At 45.2% G+C, this 23,520-nt stretch overlaps 1 protein-coding gene across 3 annotated transcripts in view; it reads right to left on the bottom strand.

Annotated features, from left to right (window-relative positions):
* Window positions 1–23,520, bottom strand: part of WDR78 (WD repeat domain 78) — a 160,966-nt gene that overhangs the window by 52,505 nt on the left and 84,941 nt on the right. For all 3 annotated transcript variants that reach the window (XM_030207191.1, XM_030207190.1, XM_030207192.1), the window contains exons 7-8: window positions 7,538–7,705; window positions 2,819–3,013 (exon numbers count right to left, since the gene is read on the bottom strand). In XM_030207191.1, coding sequence (XP_030063051.1) covers window positions 2,819–3,013; window positions 7,538–7,705 — 363 coding nt within the window. The remainder of the gene's footprint in view (window positions 1–2,818; window positions 3,014–7,537; window positions 7,706–23,520) is intronic.

Genomic DNA, 23,520 nt, shown 5'->3' on the forward strand with positions numbered 1-23,520 from the left:
GCTTCAAATGCCACTTGGCATGCGTCCAATACGCACATATAAAAATAAGCATTATTTTTTGACCGCGTGTATTGGCTGCATGCCAAAAATGAAATTACCATAACAGCCACTCGGTAGTCGGGCAGTAACTCCATTTTGGCACGCGTAGACGCTTATGTGGCTTAGTAAAAGGGCCCCTCAGTGAAACTGAACCCACAGCCAATACCAGGGAAATTAGCAGTTGGGTCAGTGGAGGTGATAGAAGGGATAAGAAGAATTGAGGTCCCCGCAGTGCCTGTGAGAGTTTCAATTTCCGATATGGACAGTGAAGATCGGTTACCTATGGTCTCTATCCTGTCTGAATTTTCCCCTAAGAGGCCAGTACAATTCACATTAGTTGATTTAGAATGCAGTCTCTGAATTAGGTCAGACTGTATGTCCTCAGATAAATGCACTCCAGGGGAAATGTCAGGTGCAGGATAAGATGATAGGAAATATTGAGACCGATGTGGTTACTATAAAACTCTTTGGTTGAGATTAAATCTTCAGTTTCTGTCTTGCAAAATACTGATGGTGCTTTAAGAATAATGCAGTTTTAAACTTGAAAGTAGAGTCTGAACCAAATGAGAGGCGCTAACTTTTATTTACTGATTTTTCCTAAATTCCCTACGAGATCATCCAAAGAGGATTTTGTCCAATATGGACTAAATTCTACAAATAGCACCGAAAAACTGACACCAAAGAAACACCGCACTTAGCACTATTTTATAAGAGGCACTGAAAGTTAGGCGCCGTTTATAGAATAGCGGTTAGCAACTTTAGACATAAGGACTTGCACTAAGAAAACCCTGGTATAAATCCTTGTGCCTAAATTAGGCACAAATCCCCCATATTTTATTATTGAATGCATAAATTATATGAAGACCCTTGAGATTCCACCCATGACACTCCCATGGTCAAGCCCCCTTTTTGGAGCCACGTGTAAAATTTAAACATGGATCCCCGTGATTAAAAATGCAAGCATAAATTTTAATTAATGACCATTAGTGCCAATAACATTAGAACTCAATTACTGGTGCTAATTGGTGTTTTTATTCAATTAAATTGTGGGTGCAAATTGAGGGCCTGCCCAAATTTGCATGCACAGTTTTAAGTGTCATTTATAGAATTGGGGGGTATATGACTGACATTTTGAAAAGAGCTCCTCTAATTGATGGCTCCAATAGTTCAGATATATTACTTATCGACAGCTAAGATGAAGTGAGAACCCTTGGCTTTGGATGTGACAGATATAGTGGAGATCTCCGATCCTGATTTAGTGACACTATCAACTCTTAGGGGCCCTTTTACTAAATCTTAGCTGCTGTACACTCAACGCTAGGAAGCCTATTTTATACCTGTGGGCATCTTAGCATTTAGTGCTAATTCTGTTAGCATGTACTAAGCTTTAGTTAAAGAGCAACTTAGTTTCCTTTGCATTAAAGTCTAATAGAAACTATTTACTGCATCTTTTGTTTAAGCAAAATTAGGATTTTTCCTGATGTGACAAAGGAAACACAGAGGAATAGAAGAGAATTCTTGTTATTTAAACCAGGTGTATTATAACTGAGGGCCCTTTTCTTCCTGAAAATCTTGCGTAAATTTATTGTAAAGTATAAATCAATGAAGTATATTTTCTATTGACCTGCACAACTGACTTCATTTTTGGCTACGCATTGACCAGTGGTTCCATTTGCATAAGGTTCAATGGAACTACTGGGGAGTAGTTAATATAGTTTCACTGGAAATGTACTAGTCAAGTTTGTTTATGCAGGTGAATGATAGCGTTCCATACGCTTACAAGAGTCAGGTTCATATTCTTTCTTTATGCCTTGAGAGCGTTTATTCGGGATAACTGCAAGTGGTTAGCCCAGTTAGTGGCATATCCTTTACTGTTTCACAGAGAATTCTATCAACTCTAGTGACCCGTGTCGGGTCTTTTCAAAACAGGAAACTTAATTGTCCTGCTCCTGAAGGTCCTTTTGTGCTTTTTTGCTCTGTCTGATTTTGGATACTTCAGACCCTCTCTTTATCACTGGTTAGTCAAGTTAATAGTAGCCATCCTCTTTTCCTTTTATCTATGTAAGATTTGTGTTGTTGTTTTTTTTATTGCTATTTTATCTTATTGACTTCTTAAACTTTGGGGACTTTAGTGAATGGTAAATATCTTTTCTTAATATTTTTCATGATTGTGATTACCATCTTGCTTTTCTGTACAAGCATATGTGCTTGGTTATATTTTTAATTATGTTGCAATTTCTAAAATTAAAAACAAAAACAAAAAAACCAAGAACATTTTACCACAACTCAGAAACAAACTAAATAGCGATTTGCTGGCATAGTGATCATGGAGAGCAATTCTATAACTTGGCATCTCTATGTAGGCGCCACAATGGTGCACACACTGAGCACCAATTCTATAACAGCATCTGGGAAAGCCTAAGCCATTATAGAATACTAGCACAAATCCATACTGGCATGCCAAAATTTAGACGCAACCATTTACATCAGGTCAATGGCAGGCATAAGTGAGTGTGCCTAAGTTCATCATGTGACATGCATATCTTATAGCATTCTATAAGTTGTGCGTGTTATTTGGAGACATACCATGACCCACCCATGTGAACACCCCTTGTAGTTACATGCTATAGCAGTTACATGCACCTTTATAGATTAGCACATCGTGCACTTACCTGCAACAAGGCGCGTGTAACTCCATGCACCCAGTTACAGAATTGCTTTTATGGTAGAATGCCTAGAATCCCCAGGTCAGTATATGCATTTATGGCTACCAATGTACCTTCCATAATGGGTAATTGTCGATATGCTGCCAGCTTTGCTTGAAAAATGTTTTCTATAATAACTCTCTCCATGAAAAATAAATCTTGATGAAATTTTTCAGATTTCAGTATTTTCTCAGTATCTTGATAGATATCTTCTGTTCTTCGGGTCAGAATAATTTTTTCTACGTCCATGATAGAACTTGAGTAGCTATCTGTGAAGAAAAAAAAAAACAGGCCCACAAAATATTTTATTGCTTTAAGTACCGAGTATTACACAAAAAAGTAATCCTAGTATTGCTGCTTCGAGATTGATCCCAGTAAACAAAAGTACTATGAGAATAACATAATGATACAATAATCCTATATAATAATTCTCACCTCCAGCATTCTGAGGCTGCCTGGAACCATTGTTTCCACTGGAGGTGGTGTCCCTCATGTAGTAGATAATAGTGACATCATACAACCCACACCAGATTGGCCAGTAGAAGGGAGAGGGGGGGAGCCACGATACAGGGAGTAGCGAATCAGCACAACACTGGGAATGCACAGCAGAAGGAACAGAAGCCTCTCTCACACAGTTACTCTCACATACACTCTCTCAAACATACACACTCAGAGGAAAACCTTGCTAGCGCCCGTTTCCTTTCAAACAGAAATGGACCTTTTTTACTAGTAATTCAATAAACATAAAATTAGTTCATATAAGAGGCATTACTGTGAGCAGACATGAAAGTGGATAAAGGTGAGCTGGTTGATATTGTGTATCTGGATTTTCAGAAGGCGTTTGACAAAGTACCTCATGAAAGACTCCAGAGGAAATTGGAGAGTCATGGGATAGGAGGTAGTGTTCTACTGTGGATTAAAAACTGGTTAAAAGATAAAAAACAGAGAGTAGGGTTAAATGGTCAGTATTCTCAATGGAGAAGGGTAGTTAGTGGGGTTCCCCAGGGGTCTGTGCTGGGACCGCTGCTTTTTAACATATTTATAAATGACCTAGAGATGGGAGTAACTAGTGAGGTAATTAAATTTGCTGATGACACAAAGCTATTCAAAGTCGTTAAATTGCAAGAGGACTGTGAAAAATTACAAGAGGACCTTACGAGACTGGGCGTCTAAATGGCAGATGACATTTAATGTGAGCAAGTGCAAAAGTGATGCATGTGGGAAACAGGAACCTGAATTATAGCTACATCATGCAAGGTTCCACGTTAGGAGTCACAGACCAAGAAAGGGATCTAGGTGTCGTCGTTGATGATATGTTGAAACCTTCTGCTCAGTGTGCTGCTGCGGCTAAGAAAGCAAATAGAATGTTAGGTATTATTAGGAAAGGAAAGGAATGGAAAACAAAAATGAGGATGTTATAATGCCTTTGTATCATTCCATGGTGCGAGCGCACCTCGAATATTGTGTTCAATTCTGGTCGCCGCATCTCAAAAAAGATAGTGGAATTAGAAAAGGTGCAGAGAAGGGCGACGAAAATGATAAAGGGGATGGGATAACTTTCCTATGAGGAAAGGCTAAAGTGGCTAGGGCTCCTCAGCTTGGAGAAAAGGCAGCTGAGGGGAAATATGATAGAGGTCTATAAAATAATGAGTGGAGTTGAACGGGTAGATGTGAAGCGTCTGTTCACGCTTTCCAAAAATACTAGGACTAGGGGGCATGCGATGAAGCTACAATGAAGTAAATTTAAAACGAATCGGAGAAAATGTTTCTTCACTCAACGTGTAATTAAACTCTGGAATTCGTTGCCAGAAAATGTGGTAAAGGCGGTTAGCTTAGCGGAGTTTTAAAAAGGTCCATAGACCGTTATTAAATGGACTTGGGGGAAATCCACTATTTCTGGGATAAGCAGTATAAAATGTTTTGTGCATTGGCCACTGTTGGAAACAGGATGCTGGGCTTGATGGACCTTTGGTCTTTCCCAGTATGGCAATACTTATGTACTTATGTAATATTAAAATTATTCTTGTGTTCTGTATCCACCCTTTTCACACGTATTGGTGTCTGATGCCAACAGAATATGGACTACTGGTTTTCCACTTTTCACAGACTACATTTGACAGTGAAAACATTAAGACAAGCACTGTAGAAGCAATTATTATTCTAGTAAATATTGTGCTGTTAGGTTTGACACATGGCAAGGCAAAATGTTTCTTCTGGAAAGCAGAATTCTAAAGCTGTAAAGTGCAGTTAAGGAATTTTTGGAGGCTCCATTGTGAGACAGTATGTTACAATCTAATCCAACCTCAAACATTTATCATCTGCTTAATGGTCCAAAACAGTATACAATGAAAATCAAGTATATATACCATAAAATAAAAAATACAAATTATCTAAAAAATGTATATAAAGTATTAAGATCAAATCTCAAATCATTAATCAAGTATTTTTGGAACAAGGTTTTAAACATTTTGAAATGAAATATAAGAAGATGACTTCTTTACAGTGAATAGTAGGCTATTCCAAAATTGCACTAGTTGAAAAAGACCCTTCTAGTAATTTTTTGAAGCGGGCCTCCTTAAATGAGAGAAACTCTAATTCCTTACAGTCCAATGTTCAGTTACCTCCTACAGTGGATGGAATATGAATTCACTCTGATGAATTGATGTTAAACCATATAAAATCTTGAAGCTGAGACCAGATGAGTGGAGTGGCCTAGTGGTTAGGGTGGTGGACTTTGGTCCTGAGGAACTGAGTTCAATTCCCACTTCAGGCACAGGCAGCTCCTTGTGACTCTGGGCAAGTCACTTAACCCTCCATTGCCGCATTGAGCCTGCCATGAGTGGGAAAGTGCAGGGTACAAATGTAAAAATATATATATATATATGCACAAGCCGTTAAGCCCATTAAAACAGGCAAGATTTTTTATTTCTTAAATAATTTAAAAGCTACCTTAAGGAGAAATGTGAAACATGTAATGAAATAGCCAAAGCAAGAAATGAGAGTGGATGTGTACAGTACACTTTTATATACTACTACTTAACATTTAAGTAGTAGTATATACTATGTTCTTTCTGTGAACAGAATTTGAACCTTGTTATTGTGTGACTTATTTGATTTCCCATGTCCCTTATTGTTCTAATATTGTGTGTGTGTGTGTGTGTGTGTGTGTGTGTGTGTGTGTGTGTGTGTGTGTGTGTGTGTGTGTGTGTGTGTGTGTGTGTGTGTGTGTGTGTGTGTGTGTGTGTGTGTGTGTGTGTGTGTGTGTGTGTGTGTGTGTGTGTGTGTGTGTGTGTGTGTGTGTGTGTGTGTGTGTGTGTGTGTGTGTGTGTGTGTGTGTGTGTGTGTGTGTGTGTGTGTGTGTGTGTGTGTGTGTTTTCAGAGAGAGAGAGAGCGTCAGAGTGTGTATATGTATATGTGTGTGTGACTTATTTGATTTCCCATGTCCCTTATTCTAATCTAAGATCTCAATAACTGATTCTATTTTAGATACCAGGTTGCACTATTATAATCTAAGCTATTTTGTCCACAGGTCAGGAATCCTAAGTGTTTTCTCCAATGTTAGATCCATGAAAGAAAGAATTTAGTACCTATATCCATTAATAGAAATAATTACCAATGATAAAAGACTAAAATCTCCACTGAATAGATATTTATTGCACGATTAGTCGCTACTCTGATGTGGCTGGCAGGGCTCCCCAAGCCCTACCACCTGAAGACTCCCAGCATCCCCTCAGTCTGGCATCTCACCCTCTACCCCACCCCCACCCCCACCCCCCCCCCACCCCACCCCCGTCGCCCCTCTGCGCCTTTTAAAACCTTTTAGATCTTTGCCGGCAGGAACACATACCCACTGCTCACAATAGACCCAAGCATTCCTTATGTCCTGGTCCCACAGTCCCACCTATGTGGAAACAGGAAATTGCATCATGGGGAAGGCTTGGGGACAAGTATAAGTTGCTGCTCACTGCTAGTGAAGAACTAAAAGGTCTGGAGAGGTGCGGTAGGGCAGGAGAGTTGAGATCCTGATTGCCTGAGGGAGGGGAGAGATGCTGGGAGATCCTGATTGCCTGAGGGAGGGGAGAAATGCCGGATGGTGGGGATTTTGGGAGCCACATCAGACCTGCAATTAATCATGCAATTAAACTTTTTAATCCCATAATTAATTTTGATTAAATTTTTTAATAGTTGCCTACCTCTAATCTTTATGACTACAATATATTTTATATATCAGTATAAATTGGGACAGAGGAGTGATTTAGTGAGAAACAGAATGTGGGACCAGGCCATATTTCCTTTAATTTCTTTTGTTATCTTTAATATAAACTCCTTATATATTCTAACCCCCTCTCTATTAGTAGTGGTCTGAGGAAGAGCTAAATTTACTAAGTTGTTTTCTCTATACTTAATCCTAAATGATTACAATTGTTGAAATGTGTTAGCCCTGTATTTCTTGTTACAAGTCTGTAGCTTGTAAAAAGTTAAATTCAATAAATAAAAATTAAAAAAAAGAGAGAAACAGAATGTGTATCAGAGAAACTGGGATTCAAATTCCTCTCAACAACACTGTTTGTAACCTTGAGCAAGTTATTTCCTCCTCTAGTGCCTCAGGTACAAGTAGATTATAAAGCCATTTTAGGCAGGGAAATAACTCATGTACTTGAATATGTAACTCACCTTTAGCTCAGATTTGGAAAAGGTAAGAAATTCAAAATCTAAATCCAATACGAAAATATAAATTATACTCAAAATACAAAAAGGGAAAAAAATAGGGTAACAAAGAAATTAAGTCTTACCATCTCTTCCTGTAGAACTCAAAGACATGGTTCCTTCAAAGTCTTTGCTTACGTCTGATTTACTGCTAGCCACACTTGTTGCTGTGCTATGTCTTTCAATTACTTCTTCTTTTGTTTCTTCCACTACATTGATGGAATCATATAGGTCCCAGGAAGTAGCAATTGCAGCTAAATTAATTACACATATCTGTTACTGAAATACACTCTTAGGTAAACTTTCAAAAACTTAGGGGTCCTTTTACAAAGGTGAGCTGAAAAATGGCTTGCGGTAGTGTAGGCATGGGTTTTGGGTGCGCACTGATCCATATTTTAGCACACCTGTAAAAAAAGGCCTTTTTTTTGCCAAAAATGGATTTGTGACAAAATCAAAATTGTCACACGTCCATTTTGGTTCAGATACCTTAGCACCAGCCATTGACCTAGCGGTAAAGAATCCGGGCGGTAATGACCCACGTGCATCAAATGCCATTTGGCGTGCGTCCATTATGCGCGCCCGAAAATAAAAATTATTTTTCAGACGAGAGTATTTGACGCGCACCAAAAATGAAATTACCGCAAGAACCACGCGGTAGTCAGGCAGTAACTCCATTTTGGCGCATGTTGGGCACATGTAAACGCTTACACAGCTTAGTAAAAGGGCCCCTTAGCAATGTATATAAAGATTTTTTTTTTAAGGTTACTTAGGTAGAATAGCTGAATCCACACACATGGGTTTTCAGTCACCTAAAAGAATATATGTACTACCACAATGCTCCACTTTAGCCATATTAAAAAGAGGTGTTAGTGAGTGGGAGAAGGGAGCATGATCAAAAACTATGGGTAATTTTAGAACAGGGTCTATAGGAAAATGTGGTCTTACCTGCAAATTTTCTTTCCTTGAGTGTTATAAGACCCAATCCAGATGAATGGATTATGTCTCTCTACTAGTAGATGGAGACAGAATAAATGCTTGTAAACCCTGGCCTTATACTGTGCAGCCAGCAGCGCCTCAGTTTTATTCTGAAACAAAGCAAATCTAGATCCCTTTCCCATACACACACACCTTAACCCCCTAGGCAGAAGATGACAGGGTCTACTGGTCACCGGTGGACTGCATCATTCCCCCTTGGGTAAGTCTAAAAGACAATACATGAAAATTATCAACCAATAATCCTCTTATTAACAAATGAACTGTTATGATTCTGCCGGTTTGGCTGAGGGGGAGGGGGGATGTCTCTTCTGATTGGCTGCCAGGGGTTGTGCTGACGTCAGGGGATAGTACTTTAGCCTGCAGCTGAGGAGTTTCTCTGCTTTTGCGTTACTTATTAGGTGGTAACAGGAAAGCCTGATAGGTTTCTCTCAGAACGTGCTCTAGGTTCTGACAGGGATCTGTGTTGATTTAGAGTATTCTTTTCCTTCCCTCTGGGTTAGCTGCTGCTGTGTGTGTGTGTGTAAGTAGCTCTGTAATCAGGGTCAGCTGCTTGGTTGTTTAGTGGGGGCTGGGCATTGCTCAGCCTCCAGGGCTCTGGGCTGAGTGAGAGCGTTCTCCTTTGTTTGTTTGTTTTAAGGATTTCTCTTCCCAGTGTCCCGGCCTGCTGGCTCAGTGAGTTTAACCCTTTGTGTACTGTGTGTATTGAATTCCTGCCTCTGCCAGTGTGTTTGTTGGATGGGCCGCACTCCCTCTGGGGAGGGGAAGCTTCTCTCTGTTGATTTATGGCACTCTCTCTCTGCTGGCTCTACAAGCTTAACCCTTTGTGTTCTGTGTGCCTCTGTCTACAGTGGGTTTGAGGCAAGGGCTTTCTGCCTTCCTTTTGTGTTTGGTTCCTCTGGCTTCTGCCTGGGGCTCCTACCCTGGTGGGGGGGGGGGTTGCTGTGTTAGTTCCCCTGTCCTGCGCTAGTCCCCTGCGTGGGCGTGGCCCGCTCTGGTCCTTTGTTTCCCCCGCTGCCCTATTGCTGGTGTTCAGCGTGTGTCTGGCCTCTTGGGGCCCTCTGGGTTCTTTCACCCCTCCCTGTGTGTGATTGGGTTCCAGTTCAGCCGTGAGGCTCGCACGAGTGGCTCTGTCTGCGTGGGTTCCGGTTCGGCCGCGAGGCCCGCCTGTATGCCTATTTCCCTTCTTCCTGAGGGACAGTGGGGAGGGGTAGCTTAGGGGGTATTGTGTAGCTGGGGTGTGCGGTGGTGGGTCGGTCTCCCCTTGGCCTGGGTCGGCACCCTGCTGGCCTCGGCCTGGGCCCAAGGGCTCACAACCAACCCAACTGATTACAGAACGCAAAAGCCATGAGCTCGACCGATCCATCCCCCATGCAACTGCTCCAGCAATTGCATGCTCAGCTACAACAGGTATCGGGAGTCGTGAACGCACTGTCTCAACGGGTAGAGACGCTGACTGTCACGGGGGCTGCGGAGGTCCCGCCAGCAGCTACTCCGCCAGGTTCCCACGCATGCGGCCGAGGGATTCGGGTGGCTACGCCCCCGAGGTACGAGGGCGACAGTAAGACCTGCCGGGGGTTCCTCAATCAATGCCAAATTGTCTTCGAGTTGCAGGCCCGGGATTTTCCTTCGGATCGGGCGAAGGTGGCTTATATTATCTCTCTACTGGCAGGCCCCGCTTTGGCCTGGGCCTCGCCCTTATGGGAGAAGAAGGATCCCCTCCTGGATAATTTGGCAGAGTTCTTGAAACAATTTCGGCTCATCTTTGAGGAACCCGGGAAGCCCTCCTCAGCGGCGACTCAGCTGTTGAACCTACATCAGGGGCAACTCTCTCTGGGTGAGTACGCCATCCAGTTTCGGACCTTGGCCGCGGAGCTAGGTTGGGATAACCCAAGCCTGACTGCGGTATTTTGGCATGGGGTCTCGGCCAACATTAAGGACGAACTCACAGGCCGGGAGCTGCCCTCAGATCTGAATGACCTCATCCGTCTCTGCACCCAGGTGGACATCCGGTTCAGGGAGCGGGCCTGTGAACGTCGCGCTGGTCAGCAGGTTGCAGGGGCTAACTCGAGGAGCTCGCACAAGAGCCCTGCTTCCCCGCCACTGGGTGTGCCCGATGGGTCTGAACCTATGCAGGTTGACCGGGCGGCCCAGGAGAGACAGCGGAGACGCTCTAAGGGGCTGTGCCTGCATTGTGGAGTGAAGGGGCACTTTGTCCGTGAGTGCCCGAAGAGAAAGAAGTCGGGAAACCAGCAGCCCTGATACCGGCTAGGGAGACCGGGTCAGGGCCAAAGTCCTTCTCCCCTTGGATGCAGGTTTTGGTGCCAGTTCTACTGGCGATTAAGGATACCCCTTGTTTTGAGGCGCTAGTTGACTCGGGGGCGGGAGGCAACTTTATCAGCGCGGACCTGGTGCGGGTTCATCAAATTCCTACGATGGAGTTACCTCAGTCCATCACTGTCTCAGCGGCTTGGGGACTGGTTCGGGGAGTTCTCCGCTCCAGAACCGTGCCTATGACCATACGGGTAGGAGTCTTACACAAAGAAGTTATCTCCTTCTACGTCCTTCCGTCGGCCACTGAGGCCATAATCCTGGGATTACCCTGGCTTCGCCTGCATAACCATTGCATTGATTGGGCCCGGGGTGAATTGACGGCGTGGGGCCCGGGCTGCCAGAAGGTCTGTTTGGATAAGGTCTCACCAGCCCCAGTGACGCTTCCTTTGGATCGAGCCAATGTTATGTTACCGGGGCCCTACAGATCCTTTGGAGATGTTTTTTCCAAACAGCAAGCAGAGATTCTGCCTCCTCATCGCTCCTATGACTGTGCCATAGAGCTACTACCTGGCACTGAACCTCCCCGTGGCCGCGTATACCCCCTATCCCGGCCAAGAGACGGAAGCCATGTCCCAGTATATTCGAGAGAACCTAGCTCGAGGCTTCATCCGGCCCTCTAAATCACCCGCGGGGGCTGGATTCTTCTTCGTGGAGAAGAAGGATGGGGGGTTGCGCCCCTGTATTGACTACAGGGGACTCAATGCCATCACGCGGAAGGACAAATACCCCCTTCCCTTGATTTCTGAGATGTTTGACCGCCTCCAGGGGGCCCAGATCTTCTCCAAGCTCGATCTCAGGGGGGCCTACAACCTTGTGCGGATCAAGGAGGGGGATGAGTGGAAGACGGCGTTTAACACCCGCGACGGGCATTACGAATATCTGGTAATGCCCTTTGGACTTGCTAATGCTCCAGCCGTCTTCCAAGCCTTCATGAATGACATCTTCAGGGATCTCCTGTATAAGTTTGTGATGGTCTACTTGGACGATATTTTGATTTTTTTAAGGGCTGAGGAAGAGCACTAGGAGCACCTGAAGACCGTATTGCAGTGGTTGAGGGAGAACCACCTCTATGTGAAATTGGAAAAATGTGAATTCCATCGCTCCGAACTGCTCTTCCTGGGGTACATCATTTCTAACCACGGGCTGCGTATGGACCCCAGTAAGCTGACAGCCATCCTGCACTGGCAGCAACCTAAGGGGCGTAAGGCTCTACAGCGCTTCTTAGGTTTTGCAAACTACTATAGGCAGTTTATTTGGAATTACTCGTCCCTGACTGCCCCTCTTACTGCCTTGACTAAGAAGAACGCTGACGCTCGCAACTGGTCGCCTGAGGCGTGTCAGGCCTTTGAGAATCTGAAACAGGCATTTGTTGGAGCTCCAGTGTTGCGCCATCCCAACCCGACAAATAAATTTTTCGTGGAAGTGGATGCATCATCGATTGGCGTAGGAGCAGTGCTGTCCCAGGCCCACCCCAGTGGGAAACTTCTCCCATGTGCATTCTTCTCTAAAAAGTATACCCCTGCCGAGAAGAATTATGCCATCGGGGATCAGGAGCTATTAGCCATTAAATTGGCCCTGGAAGAATGGCGTCATCTGCTGGAAGGGGCGCAGGAGCCCTTCACGGTGTTCACGGACCATAAGAACCTGACTTATTTACGAGAAGCGAGAAGGCTGAATCCTCGCCAGGCCCGGTGGGCACTATTCTTCTCCCGCTTTGATTTCATTCTGACCTATCGTCCAGCGGAGAAGAACATCAAGGCAGATGCCCTCTCCAGGTCCATGGAGGCTGACCTGGAGGAAGAACCCCTGCAGTATGTAATTAAACCCGATGTCATTGTGCCCGCGATGACGCTAGCAGTACCTGCAGGTATGACCTTTGTGCCACCCCGGCTGAGAGAAAAGACACTCCAATGGGGGCATGCCTCTCGAATGGCAGGACATCCCGGGATCCTGGGAACCAAGCGGTTCATCTCCCAGCAGTATTGGTGGCCTTCACTTGATCGGGATGTGCAGGAGTTTGTGGCTGCGTGTCCTGAGTGCGCCCAGCATAAAGCTGACCGTCGGAGACCCCAGGGGTTGCTGATGCCTTTACCGGTACCTGAGAGACCGTGGACCCACATTGCCATGGACTTTGTTACGGATCTGCCTAACTCTGAAGGGCACACAGTTGTCTTGGTAGTGGTGGACCGGTTTTCTAAAATGGCCCACTTCATACCCATGCCTACCCTTCCTTCGGCGGTGAAGCTGGCACAGTATTTCATCAGCTCTATTTTTCGTCTCCATGGTCTGCCAGAATCTATTACCTCTGATCGAGGAGTACAGTTTGTCTCAAAGTTCTGGAGAGCCCTGAATCGGGCCCTTGAAATAAAGCTGAACTTTTCGTCAGGATATCACCCACAATCTAATGGCCAAACAGAACGAGTGAACCAATGCTTGAAGCATTTCCTACGGATGTATGTCAATGAGCACCACAACAACTGGAGTCAGCTGCTGCCTTGGGCAGAATTCGCTCATAACAACCGAGTGAGCTCGGCCACGGGCGCTTCGCCCTTTTACATCGTATATGGACGACATCCGCGGATACCAGCCCCCTTGAAAACCAACTTGGATGTCCCGGCAGCGGCCGATGCGGTGACCTCGCTCCAAGCAATTTGGTCATCAGTTCAGAAAGCGCTGCGAGTGACCTCCGCTCGTATGAAACGCCAAGCGGATCGGTCTCGCAGAGTGGAACCGCACTTCCAGCCTGGCGACTTGGTGTGGTTGTCTACGCGTAATCTTCGTCTGAAGATTCCCTCCTCCCGCTTTGCACCTCGATTTGTGGGCCCGTATCCCATTGTGAGGCAAGTGAATCGGGTCTGTTATCAGCTAAAGTTACCACCTACATTACGGGTACATAACACCTTTCATGTGTCCTTGCTGAAGCCTGTGATTCTGAGAAAAGGGGCTTTGCCCGCGTTGCCTGCTAGTCCAGCCATCTCAGCCTCCCAGGGGGAATACGAAGTCCAGGATGTCTTGGATGCAAGGCGCTTCCGGGGACATCTCCAGTATCTCATTGCGTGGAAGGGATATGGACCGGCAGACAACTCCTGGGAGGATGCTACTCATGTCCACGCACCAGTCCTAGTCAGACGGTTCCATCGCCTTTTCCCTCACAAACCTAAACCTCGTGGACGGGGTAGGGGGGGCCCTTGAAGGGGGGGTGATGTTATGATTCTGCCGGTTTGGCTGAGGGGGAGGGGGGATGTCTCTTCTGATTGGCTGCCAGGGGTTGTGCTGATGTCAGGGGATAGTACTTTAGCCTGCAGCTGAGGAGTTTCTCTGCTTTTGCGTTACTTATTAGGTGGTAACAGGAAAGCCTGATAGGTTTCTCTCAGAACGTGCTCTAGGTTCTGACAGGGATCTGTGTTGATTTAGAGTATTCTTTTCCTTCCCTCTGGGTTAGCTGCTGCTGTGTGTGTGTGTGTAAGTAGCTCTGTAATCAGGGTCAGCTGCTTGGTTGTTTAGTGGGGGCTGGGCATTGCTCAGCCTCCAGGGCTCTGGGCTGAGTGAGAGCGTTCTCCTTTGTTTGTTTGTTTTAAGGATTTCTCTTCCCAGTGTCCCGGCCTGTTGGCTCAGTGAGTTTAACCCTTTGTGTACTGTGTGTATTGAATTCCTGCCTCTGCCAGTGTGTTTGTTGGATGGGCCGCACTCCCTCTGGGGAGGGGAAGCTTCTCTCTGATTGTTTGTTGATTTATGGCACTCTCTCTCTGCTGGCTCTACAAGCTTAACCCTTTGTGTTCTGTGTGTCTCTGTCTACAGTGGGTTTGAGGCAAGGGCTTTCTGCCTTCCTTTTGTGTTTGGTTCCTCTGGCTTCTGCCTGGGGCTCCTACCCTGGTGGGGGGGGTTGCTGTGTTAGTTCCCCTGTCCTGCGCTAGTCCCCTGCGTGGGCGTGGCCCGCTCTGGTCCTTTGTTTCCCCCGCTGCCCTATTGCTGGTGTTCAGCGTGTGTCTGGCCTCTTGGGGCCCTCTGGGTTCTTTCACCCCTCCCTGTGTGTGATTGGGTTCCAGTTCAGCCGTGAGGCTCGCACGAGTGGCTCTGTCTGCGTGGGTTCCGGTTCGGCCGCGAGGCCCGCCTGTATGCCTATTTCCCTTCTTCCTGAGGGACAGTGGGGAGGGGTAGCTTAGGGGGTATTGTGTAGCTGGGGTGTGCGGTGGTGGGTCGGTCTCCCCTTGGCCTGGGTTGGCACCCTGCTGGCCTCGGCCAGGGCCCAAGGGCTCACAACCAACCCAACTGATTACATGAACATAGGTTGGGATTCTGGACTAGTATGACTGGACCCTAGGAAAGAAAATGATCACGCAAAACTAAATTTTCTCTTCCTTATTGTCCACCAGAACTGCAAAAATGAATGGGATGTTAAAAAAGGAGAAATTAGGGATTACCTGATAATTTTCTTTCCTTTAGGTCTTCCAGACCAGTCCAGATGCTTGGGTTATGCATGTCCACCAGCAGATAGAGACTGAGACCACATGACTTTAAGAACCATATACGTATGCTGTGCAGTTCCCAGCCAGCTAGTATTCAATAGCAAAGCTAGATGATCAGGACCAACTATGGTTAACCCCATACACTCTCAAGCTCTCTGAATCATTTCCTCTTTGCATAAAAATATTCACACTTTTGTGGAGGGTGGGGTTTTCCATTTGTTATAAACAACCATGACAAAGGTTGCCTGAACAACAAAACCAAACGCAAATGGAAAATACCAAAACCTCATCAGAAAGGATAACTCCATCAAAATGAGACTCTCCTGTGTCAAACTCCCCCCCCCCCCCCCTCAACTCATAAACCAAATCCTGAAACAAGGGTGGAGTTCTAGACCAGTCTGGATGACCTAAAAGAAAAGAAAATCAGCATATAAGCCCTAATTTCTCCATCCCTGTCAGTCCTCAAGACCTGTCCAGATGCTTGGAAAGCTCCAAAGCAGTCTAAAACTAGGGTATGGCCCACAGAGACCAAAAGCTAAAACTCATGCTCTGAAGGATGCATCTTGCTTTGCCTGCTCTTCCATGCAGCAATCCTTGGTAAAAAAAAAGTGCAAGGAAGACCAAACCACCGCTTTACAGATGTTGAAAGGTGGAATAAGACTGTTCTTCACCCAGGAAGTAGCCACCCCCCTTGTGGAGTGCACCCAAAGGCCTTGGGACACTGAACAGCCTTTGAGAAGATAGGCTGATGCAATCACCTCTTTAAACCAATGAGAAATCATAGAGGCTTCCGCCCCTTTATTGTGACCATGAGAAGAACAAACAGGTGATCCAAACTAGAAAGTTGCACGGAGACAGAAATCTTACCTGTCCCCACCCATCCCTGCAAGAATTTACCCCATCTCCACAAGAATTTAATGGTACATTAAAAAAAAATTCCACTCGGCTCTCTCAGTCTCTCTCTGGGTTCAAGCTGCAGGACTGCAGGCAAGGAAGGAACGGAAGTTGGAACTTGAAATACTCTGGTGTGCACATGTAAGACTTGTCTCTGATTCACTGGCACCGTGTGCTAAGAAGTCGCCACATGCACACGCCAGTGGGTCAGCTGACATCTGATGCTCGTGCCTATGTCAGAGCTGAGGTCTGCGCATCAGCCTGGGAGCAGAGAGGATTAATAGTAACACAATAAGTGACAGCATATAAAAACCGGAACTGTCCAACCAGTCTGCTCAGTAGTCACACTGATTATCAATTCATGATTAAATCAACAATAAATGTGATATTATATACTTGATTATGGTCTTTCTGTGCTGTTTCTGGGACATAGACCATAGAAGTCTGCCTGGCCCTATCCTTATGTTCCAACTGCTGGAGTTGCCCTCGAAGCCCACGCCAGCCTATTCATCTTTTCATTTGCGGGACACAGACCGTAAAAGTCTGTCCAGCTCTGTCCTCATGTTCCAGCCACTAAAGTTGCTGTCTAAGCCCTTTCCAGCCCATCCTAAACCAGATTGTCATATGTGAGACATAGACCGTACAAGTCTGCCTGGTATCAGCTCTAGTTCATCACAGTCGCAGTCACCATCTAAGCGTCACTCAACACATCCAGACACATGCTGCCATTTAAGTTTAGGTTTTTTTATAACTTCTATTTTCTAATTAGAGATCCTCTGTATTCATCCCAAGCCTTTTTGAATTTCATCAACATTTGTGTCTTTACCACCTCCTTAATGGCGACTTTCCACATCTGTGCTGTTAAAGCAAGGAGGAGGGGGAGGAGACAGCACTCAAAGAACTTGGTACTTGGTAGGTGAGAGGCTGGCGCAAGTGCAGCATACGTTTCCACAGGAACCCTGCAGGAACTGCTTACGTCCCCATGGGAACCCCGCAGGCACTGCTAACAACCCCACATGGGATCCCCACAGAACTGCTTCCTTCCCCGTGGCATTCCCGCAAACTCCGTTCCCATGCAGGTCTCTAATTTGAACACCAAAACTCCTCCACTCTGGACAAATATGCCTGCAACACTTTTCTCACATCCAGACGATGCAACTTGTGTTGGTTCTTGTCACCTTTGGCATCTCCCAGAACTGGCAATGAGATTGACTGATTCACATGGAAGGCCAAAACCACCTTAGGCAGGAAGGAAGGAACTGGTCACAACAGTACTCTCTCCTCGGAAAACAAGAGAAATGGTTCCAGACAAGGCAAGGCCTATAATTCTGAAACCCAACGGGCAGGAGAAATAGCCACCGAAAAGACTATTTTCAACAAAAGATCCTAAAGAGTCCCACTTAGATACCACCAGATGCAGAAGAGGGCAAAGCAGCTTTACTCCTTGAAGAAAGCAAACCACATCTTGATGAGATGCTAGGGACTTACCACAAATGTGATCCTGAAAGCATGGCAATGCTCTTACTTGCACTTTGAGCATTGCTAATCCCAGATCTCTTTCCAGACCATCTTGGAGGAAATCCAAAATCTCTGCCACTGAGGCTTACAAAGGAATATATCCTTTTTCCTGGCACCAGTTCTCAAAAATGCACCACACTGCACTCTCAAGAGCCAGACCATTAAAGAAAATGGGGATCCAGCATCTTGATTGGCCCTAGCACCATCAGATCTGCTATGGACCTGGAACCTCTGCAGTTCCCCCACCGAGAGCCAGATGAGATCCCTTTACCAGGGTCTCTGAGGCTAATCTGGAGCTACCACTACCACAGGTGGCAATCTATCCACTGAAAGACTCTAGTCCAGGGAGTAAAAACATACAGTAGCACCTGACATGGCCATGGCTGAAACAATGCGTCGATGCCCTATGACTGAGGGTCCTGCCTGAGACTGAAATACCAGGGAACCTGAGTGTTGTCCTTTGCGGCCATAAGAAGAATCAGCGGTTGCCCTCAAGTGTGAACGACCACTCAAATGCCACCCGGCTCAGAGCTCACTCTCTAGGTTCTACTTCTAAGGCATGCCAGTTCAGGAAGTCTGCTTATATTTTATCCTCTCCTGCCACATATGCCACTGAAAGATCCAGAATATGAGCTTCTGCCCAGTCCAGAAATTCCAAAGCCACTGGATGGCTCTTCGTACTGCCGTTGTGTTTTGCAAAGTCTACTAAAAAAAAAAAAAATACTATTCCAGCCCTGCTTGCCTTCAGCTGCAGTTCCAGCCCTGCTTGTCTTCAGCTCCAGAACCAGCCCTGCTCATCTTCAGACCTTGCCTGCCTCCAGCCCATCCCTGCTTGTCCCCAGCTCTACCTGGCCTGGGTTTTGCCTTAGTGCTTTTGTCCTGCCCGAGAGGTTCGCCTGCCACTAGCCGGTATCTGGCGGCAGCACAAGGGCTCACTTAACCTGATTCCATGACAGTACCCACTAAGAGGATGATCTTATAAAGGCATTTTAAGCACATATTTGACAGTATACACTTGTAAAATACCTTTTATAAAATTGCCCCTACGTAAAAGTATGCACTATAACAAGAATATATATACTTTTAGGTGACTGGTGTAGGTGTGTTTATGGGTGGATTTTTGGTGGAGCGCTGACAGTCATGATGTAGTATATACTTTATAAAATATGCTCATTCGGATATACCTTATATGTGGAAATGTTTAAGCCTGCTTCTGATAGGTATAAAAATACATAGCGGTCATTATAACTACTATTTCTATAGGATTTGTGCTAGTATTTTTTAAAGACACGTGGAGGGGCATAATCAAACGGGGCGCCCAAATTTTCATGAGGACGTCCTCGCAGGATGTCCCAGTAAAGGGGCGGGGAAATCCATATTATCGAAACAAGATGGGCAGCCATCTTTCGTTTCGATAATACGGCCAGGGACGCCCAAATCTCAACATTTAAGTCAACCTTAGAGATGGTCGTCCCCGGTTTTCAGCGATAATGGAAACCAAGGACGCCTATCTCATCTCAGAAACGACCAAATCCAAGCCCTTTGGTCATGGAAGGAGCCAGCATTCGTAGTGCACTGGTCCCCCTCACATGCCAGGACACCAACCGGGCAACCTAGGGGGCACTGCAGTGGACTTCACAAATTGCTCCCAGGTGCATAGTTCCCTCACCTTGGGTGCTGAGCCCCCCAAAACCAACTACCCACAACTGTACAACACTACCATAGCCCTAAGGGGTGAAGGGGGGGCACCTACATGTGGGTACACTGGGTTTCTGGTGGGTTTTGAAGGGCTCACATTTACCACCACAAGTGTAACAGGTAGGGGGGTGATGGGCCTGGGTCCGCCTGCCTGAAGTGCACTGCACCCACTAAACCTGCTCCAGGGACCTGCATACTGCTTTCAGGGAGCTTGGTATGACATTTGAGGCTGGCATAGAGGCTGTCAAAAAATATTTTTAAAGTATTTTTTTTAGGGTGGGAATGGGTTAGTGACCACTGGAGGAGTAAGGGGAGGTCATCCCTGATTCCCTCCGATGGTCATCTGGTCAGTTCGGGCACCTTTTTGAGGCTTGGTGGCAAGAAAAAATGGACCAAGTAAAGTCGGCCAAGTGCTCGTCTGGGATACCCTTCTTTTTTCCATTATCGGCCGAGAATGCCCATGTGTTAAGCATGCCCCAGTCCCACCTTCGCTATGCTTCCGACAAGCACCCAGGAACTTTGGTCGTCCCCGCGTTGGAAAGCAGTTGAGGGCGCCCAAAATCAGCTTTCGATTATGCCGATTTGGGTGACCCTGGGAGAAGGACGCCCTTCTCCTGATTTGTGCCGAAAGATGGGCGCCCTTCTCTTTCGAAAATGAGCCCAATAGGGGCCCTTTTACTAAAAGGCAATAAGGGGCAAAAATTGTCCACAACAAGTTAGGCATCTAGATGCAGTGTGCTGAGCGCTATTTTTATAACAGCATCTGGATGCCAGATTCTATTATAGAATATTAGTGAAAGTTGTCACCTCTGCACCTACATTTAGGAGCACCCACTTAAGTCATGTCAATAGCGGGCATAAATCAAGTTCAAATTTCAAGTTTGTTGAAATTTTGATATACAACTCTAGGGTAGGATCCTTCAGAGCAGTGTACATTACATATAAATTAGGTGGACAATAAACAAAATAGGCGAGAGACAGAAACTAGAAGAGAGGATAGAAAGAGGAGAGTGAGGAAGGAAGAGTAACTGTATATGATACAGGACAGGAAAAAGCAGAGTTAGAAATGAGATTAATGTGCTGTTTTTGTTTTGTAAACTGCTGTGAACTACCAGTTAGGTATGGTGGTATATCAAGCAGTAAAAAACCTTAAACCATAAAGAAACAAACCTTACCAGAAAGTCCATCCGTAAAATCACTCACAAAGATGTTAAAAAGAACTGGTCCAAGGCCAGATCCCCGTGGGCACACCACTCATAGCATCCTTTTCGTTGGAGTGAATTCCATTTACCAGTACCCTCTGTCTCCTTCCACTTAACCAGTTTTTAACCAAGTCAGTCACTTTAGGGCCCATACCTAGGGTATTCAGTTTATTTATCAGTTGCCTATGTGGAACCGTGTCATAGGCTTTGCTAAAATCCAAGTACACCACATCTAGCTCCCCTCCCATATCCAGCTCTTTGGTCACCCAGTCAAAGAAGTGAATCAGATTTGTCTGACAAGACCTAATTCTAGTAAAACCTTGCTACCTCACATTCTGAAGTCTATTTAGTTCTAGAAACCTCACAATCCTCTGCTTTAGAAGCATTTCCATTAGTTTACTTTCCACTGAGGTCAGACTAACAGGCCTGTGATTCCCAACCTCCTCCTTTCTCTCTTCTGCAGAGGGACCACAACTGCCCTTTTCCAGTCCTTCAGGACCATTCCAGACTCTAAAGAAGCATTGAAAAGGTCAGACAATGGAGCCACCAGAATTTCTCCGAGTTCCTTATGTACCCTCAAATGTATCATGTCCAGAGCCTGCTTGCAATGGGACCAGCGATGTGGCCTTGGAGTTTTCAGAGGAAGTCGCTCTGAGAATGTTACTCATTTGGTAGCCAGATTTGAGTACATGGTGGATGCCCTCTATGATTTTATTCAAAATTTGATCAGGGGTACGGTGGCTGTAATTTCAGCTGGACAGCTTTTATGGCTGAGGAATTAGGCAGTGAATGTGGCCTCAAAGACTCGGCTTAGTAGGCTTCTCCTTGTTGAAGATCTGGAAAGGGATCTGGGAAAGACCAAGTCCCAAAGAATCAATGAGAAGTCCAGAGGGGCTTTGCAATCGTGCCACATAAGACAAAGGTTTGGAATGTGTGGTGTTGATGCCTGGCCCAAGGGAATCTCTTTGCAGTGCTCCATGTTTTTTAATATGTCGCAATTCTTTCACCCTAAATGAACTGTGAGCACGGGTGAACCTAACACCCCTGGAGGTCTCAGAGATGTCCAGTGCTGGGCTAGGGGATTTATCTTTCTCTCACAGTGGACCTGGGTGACACTGGACTAATGGGTACTCATTGTGATGTGTAGAGACTATATCTGGGAAATTTTCCACCAGATCACAGATGCTTATATTATTTCTCTTTGGAGCTGGCCAAGAAGGTAGCAGTAGAGGCCTCAATGGAGTGGTTGTTGTATTTGTGGGCAGTGGTGCCTGTCCCATGGGATGAATGGTAAACAGGTGGTTACTTCTTCTACTTTGTGATTCCAAAGAATAAGGGCTCCTTTCAGCTCATTCTAAACCCTGAAGGGTAAGTGAACTTGGCCTTATCAAATCTCATATTTCTCCATGGTGATATTGTGCTCAGTCATGGTCAGTAAGATAGAAAGTGTGTCTAACATTCTTTGATCTCAAGGAAGCCTATTTCCATATCCCAATTTGGAATAAGCACCAGAGGTATCTAAGAATGCCATTTTGGGATGTTACCAGTTTCAAGCAATGTTGTTCAGCCTGTAATTACAACCACAGTGCTTAGTAAGAAGACTTCTAGGTGTACCCATATTTGCATAGCAGGGCAAATTCAGAAGCAGAGAGTCATCAAGCCAATGCTTGAGTAACTGAGCTCTTGAAGACTTGGTTGAATTCTTGATTTCAATAACCTAGAACACTTCTTTGATACTTGCAAAGGGAAACAGCTTTTAGCTTCAGCAGAATGTGCTCAAAAGTCAGGAGAAGACAAAATCATGTTTGTTAAGAGCACCTCATGCGTGGGTTTAAATTCAAGTCCATATAGCGGCTTCGCTTGATTTACAAATGACTTAGTCCTGTGGTCACAGTGGCACAGGGACATAGGTCAATGTCTGAGGCTTGGAGGACGATAAATCAGTTAGAAATAATGACCATAGGCGGTCGGTGGCCCAACTGTTTGGGGAGGAGCTTACATCTACAGTATAATTGTCTGACAACACACAGAAATAAAAATAAGTAAAAATAAAATAGTCACAATTAATACCTTTTATTAAATTTAGATATTAGATATGTATCATATGTCAAACAATACAGTGGTTGCTCAAATCATATACTAACCACAATCGCTCAACTGCAAAACACTATGCACAAATTTGTGCAAAAACACACTCAGAGCCTTACTGTACCATAAATATTACACTGGGCAGACCCTAATACACCAATATACCACCCATACAGAAAATGCAGACCGTCAACAATATGAAATAAGGGATCATAATATCACAATTCTCATGTAGAGCCACAAAACACCCTTTTAGGGTGGATAGTGTTCACAAAGAGCTCCTTTTATTAACAACTATATGTAGATCCTTCAAGAGGTAGTGTGTCATGATTTAGGCTCTACACCCTTTCTGATGTTTTGGTGCCACCTCAGTAAGGCCAACACACAATCTCTCCACTGCAAAACACTATACACAATTTTGTGCAAAAACACACTCATAACCTTACCAAGCCATAACAGTACTAATTCCAAGGGCAGGACAAGCTACAGCCTTATGCGTGGAAAGGCAGCACTGTAATTACACCGGGCTCTAAAACACCAGTACACAACCTAGTGGAAAAAAAAACCAAAAAGGGCTGCAAATACTACAGACTAGCAGAATACCACACCTTGATCACACATGAAAAACACATGACACAACAGATAAGTAGGCAAAATATGAAGGCAAAACACTGAACTGGAAAGTTACCTCAAGACGTCAGACTCAACATGCAGCAATACTAGAAAAATTGAAACTTATATGCAAAATATCACAGATGCACATTTCCAAAAGCTGACATATTCCAATTAATAAATTCTGAATAAAATACTTTTTTCTATCTTTGTTGTCTGAATCATTTAGTTTTTCTATTCGCTTTGGTCCCTGTGTCTGTTTTA

Source organism: Microcaecilia unicolor, chromosome 6, assembly GCF_901765095.1.
Source record: "Microcaecilia unicolor chromosome 6, aMicUni1.1, whole genome shotgun sequence".
In the NCBI taxonomy this organism is placed as follows: Eukaryota; Metazoa; Chordata; class Amphibia; order Gymnophiona; family Siphonopidae; genus Microcaecilia; species Microcaecilia unicolor.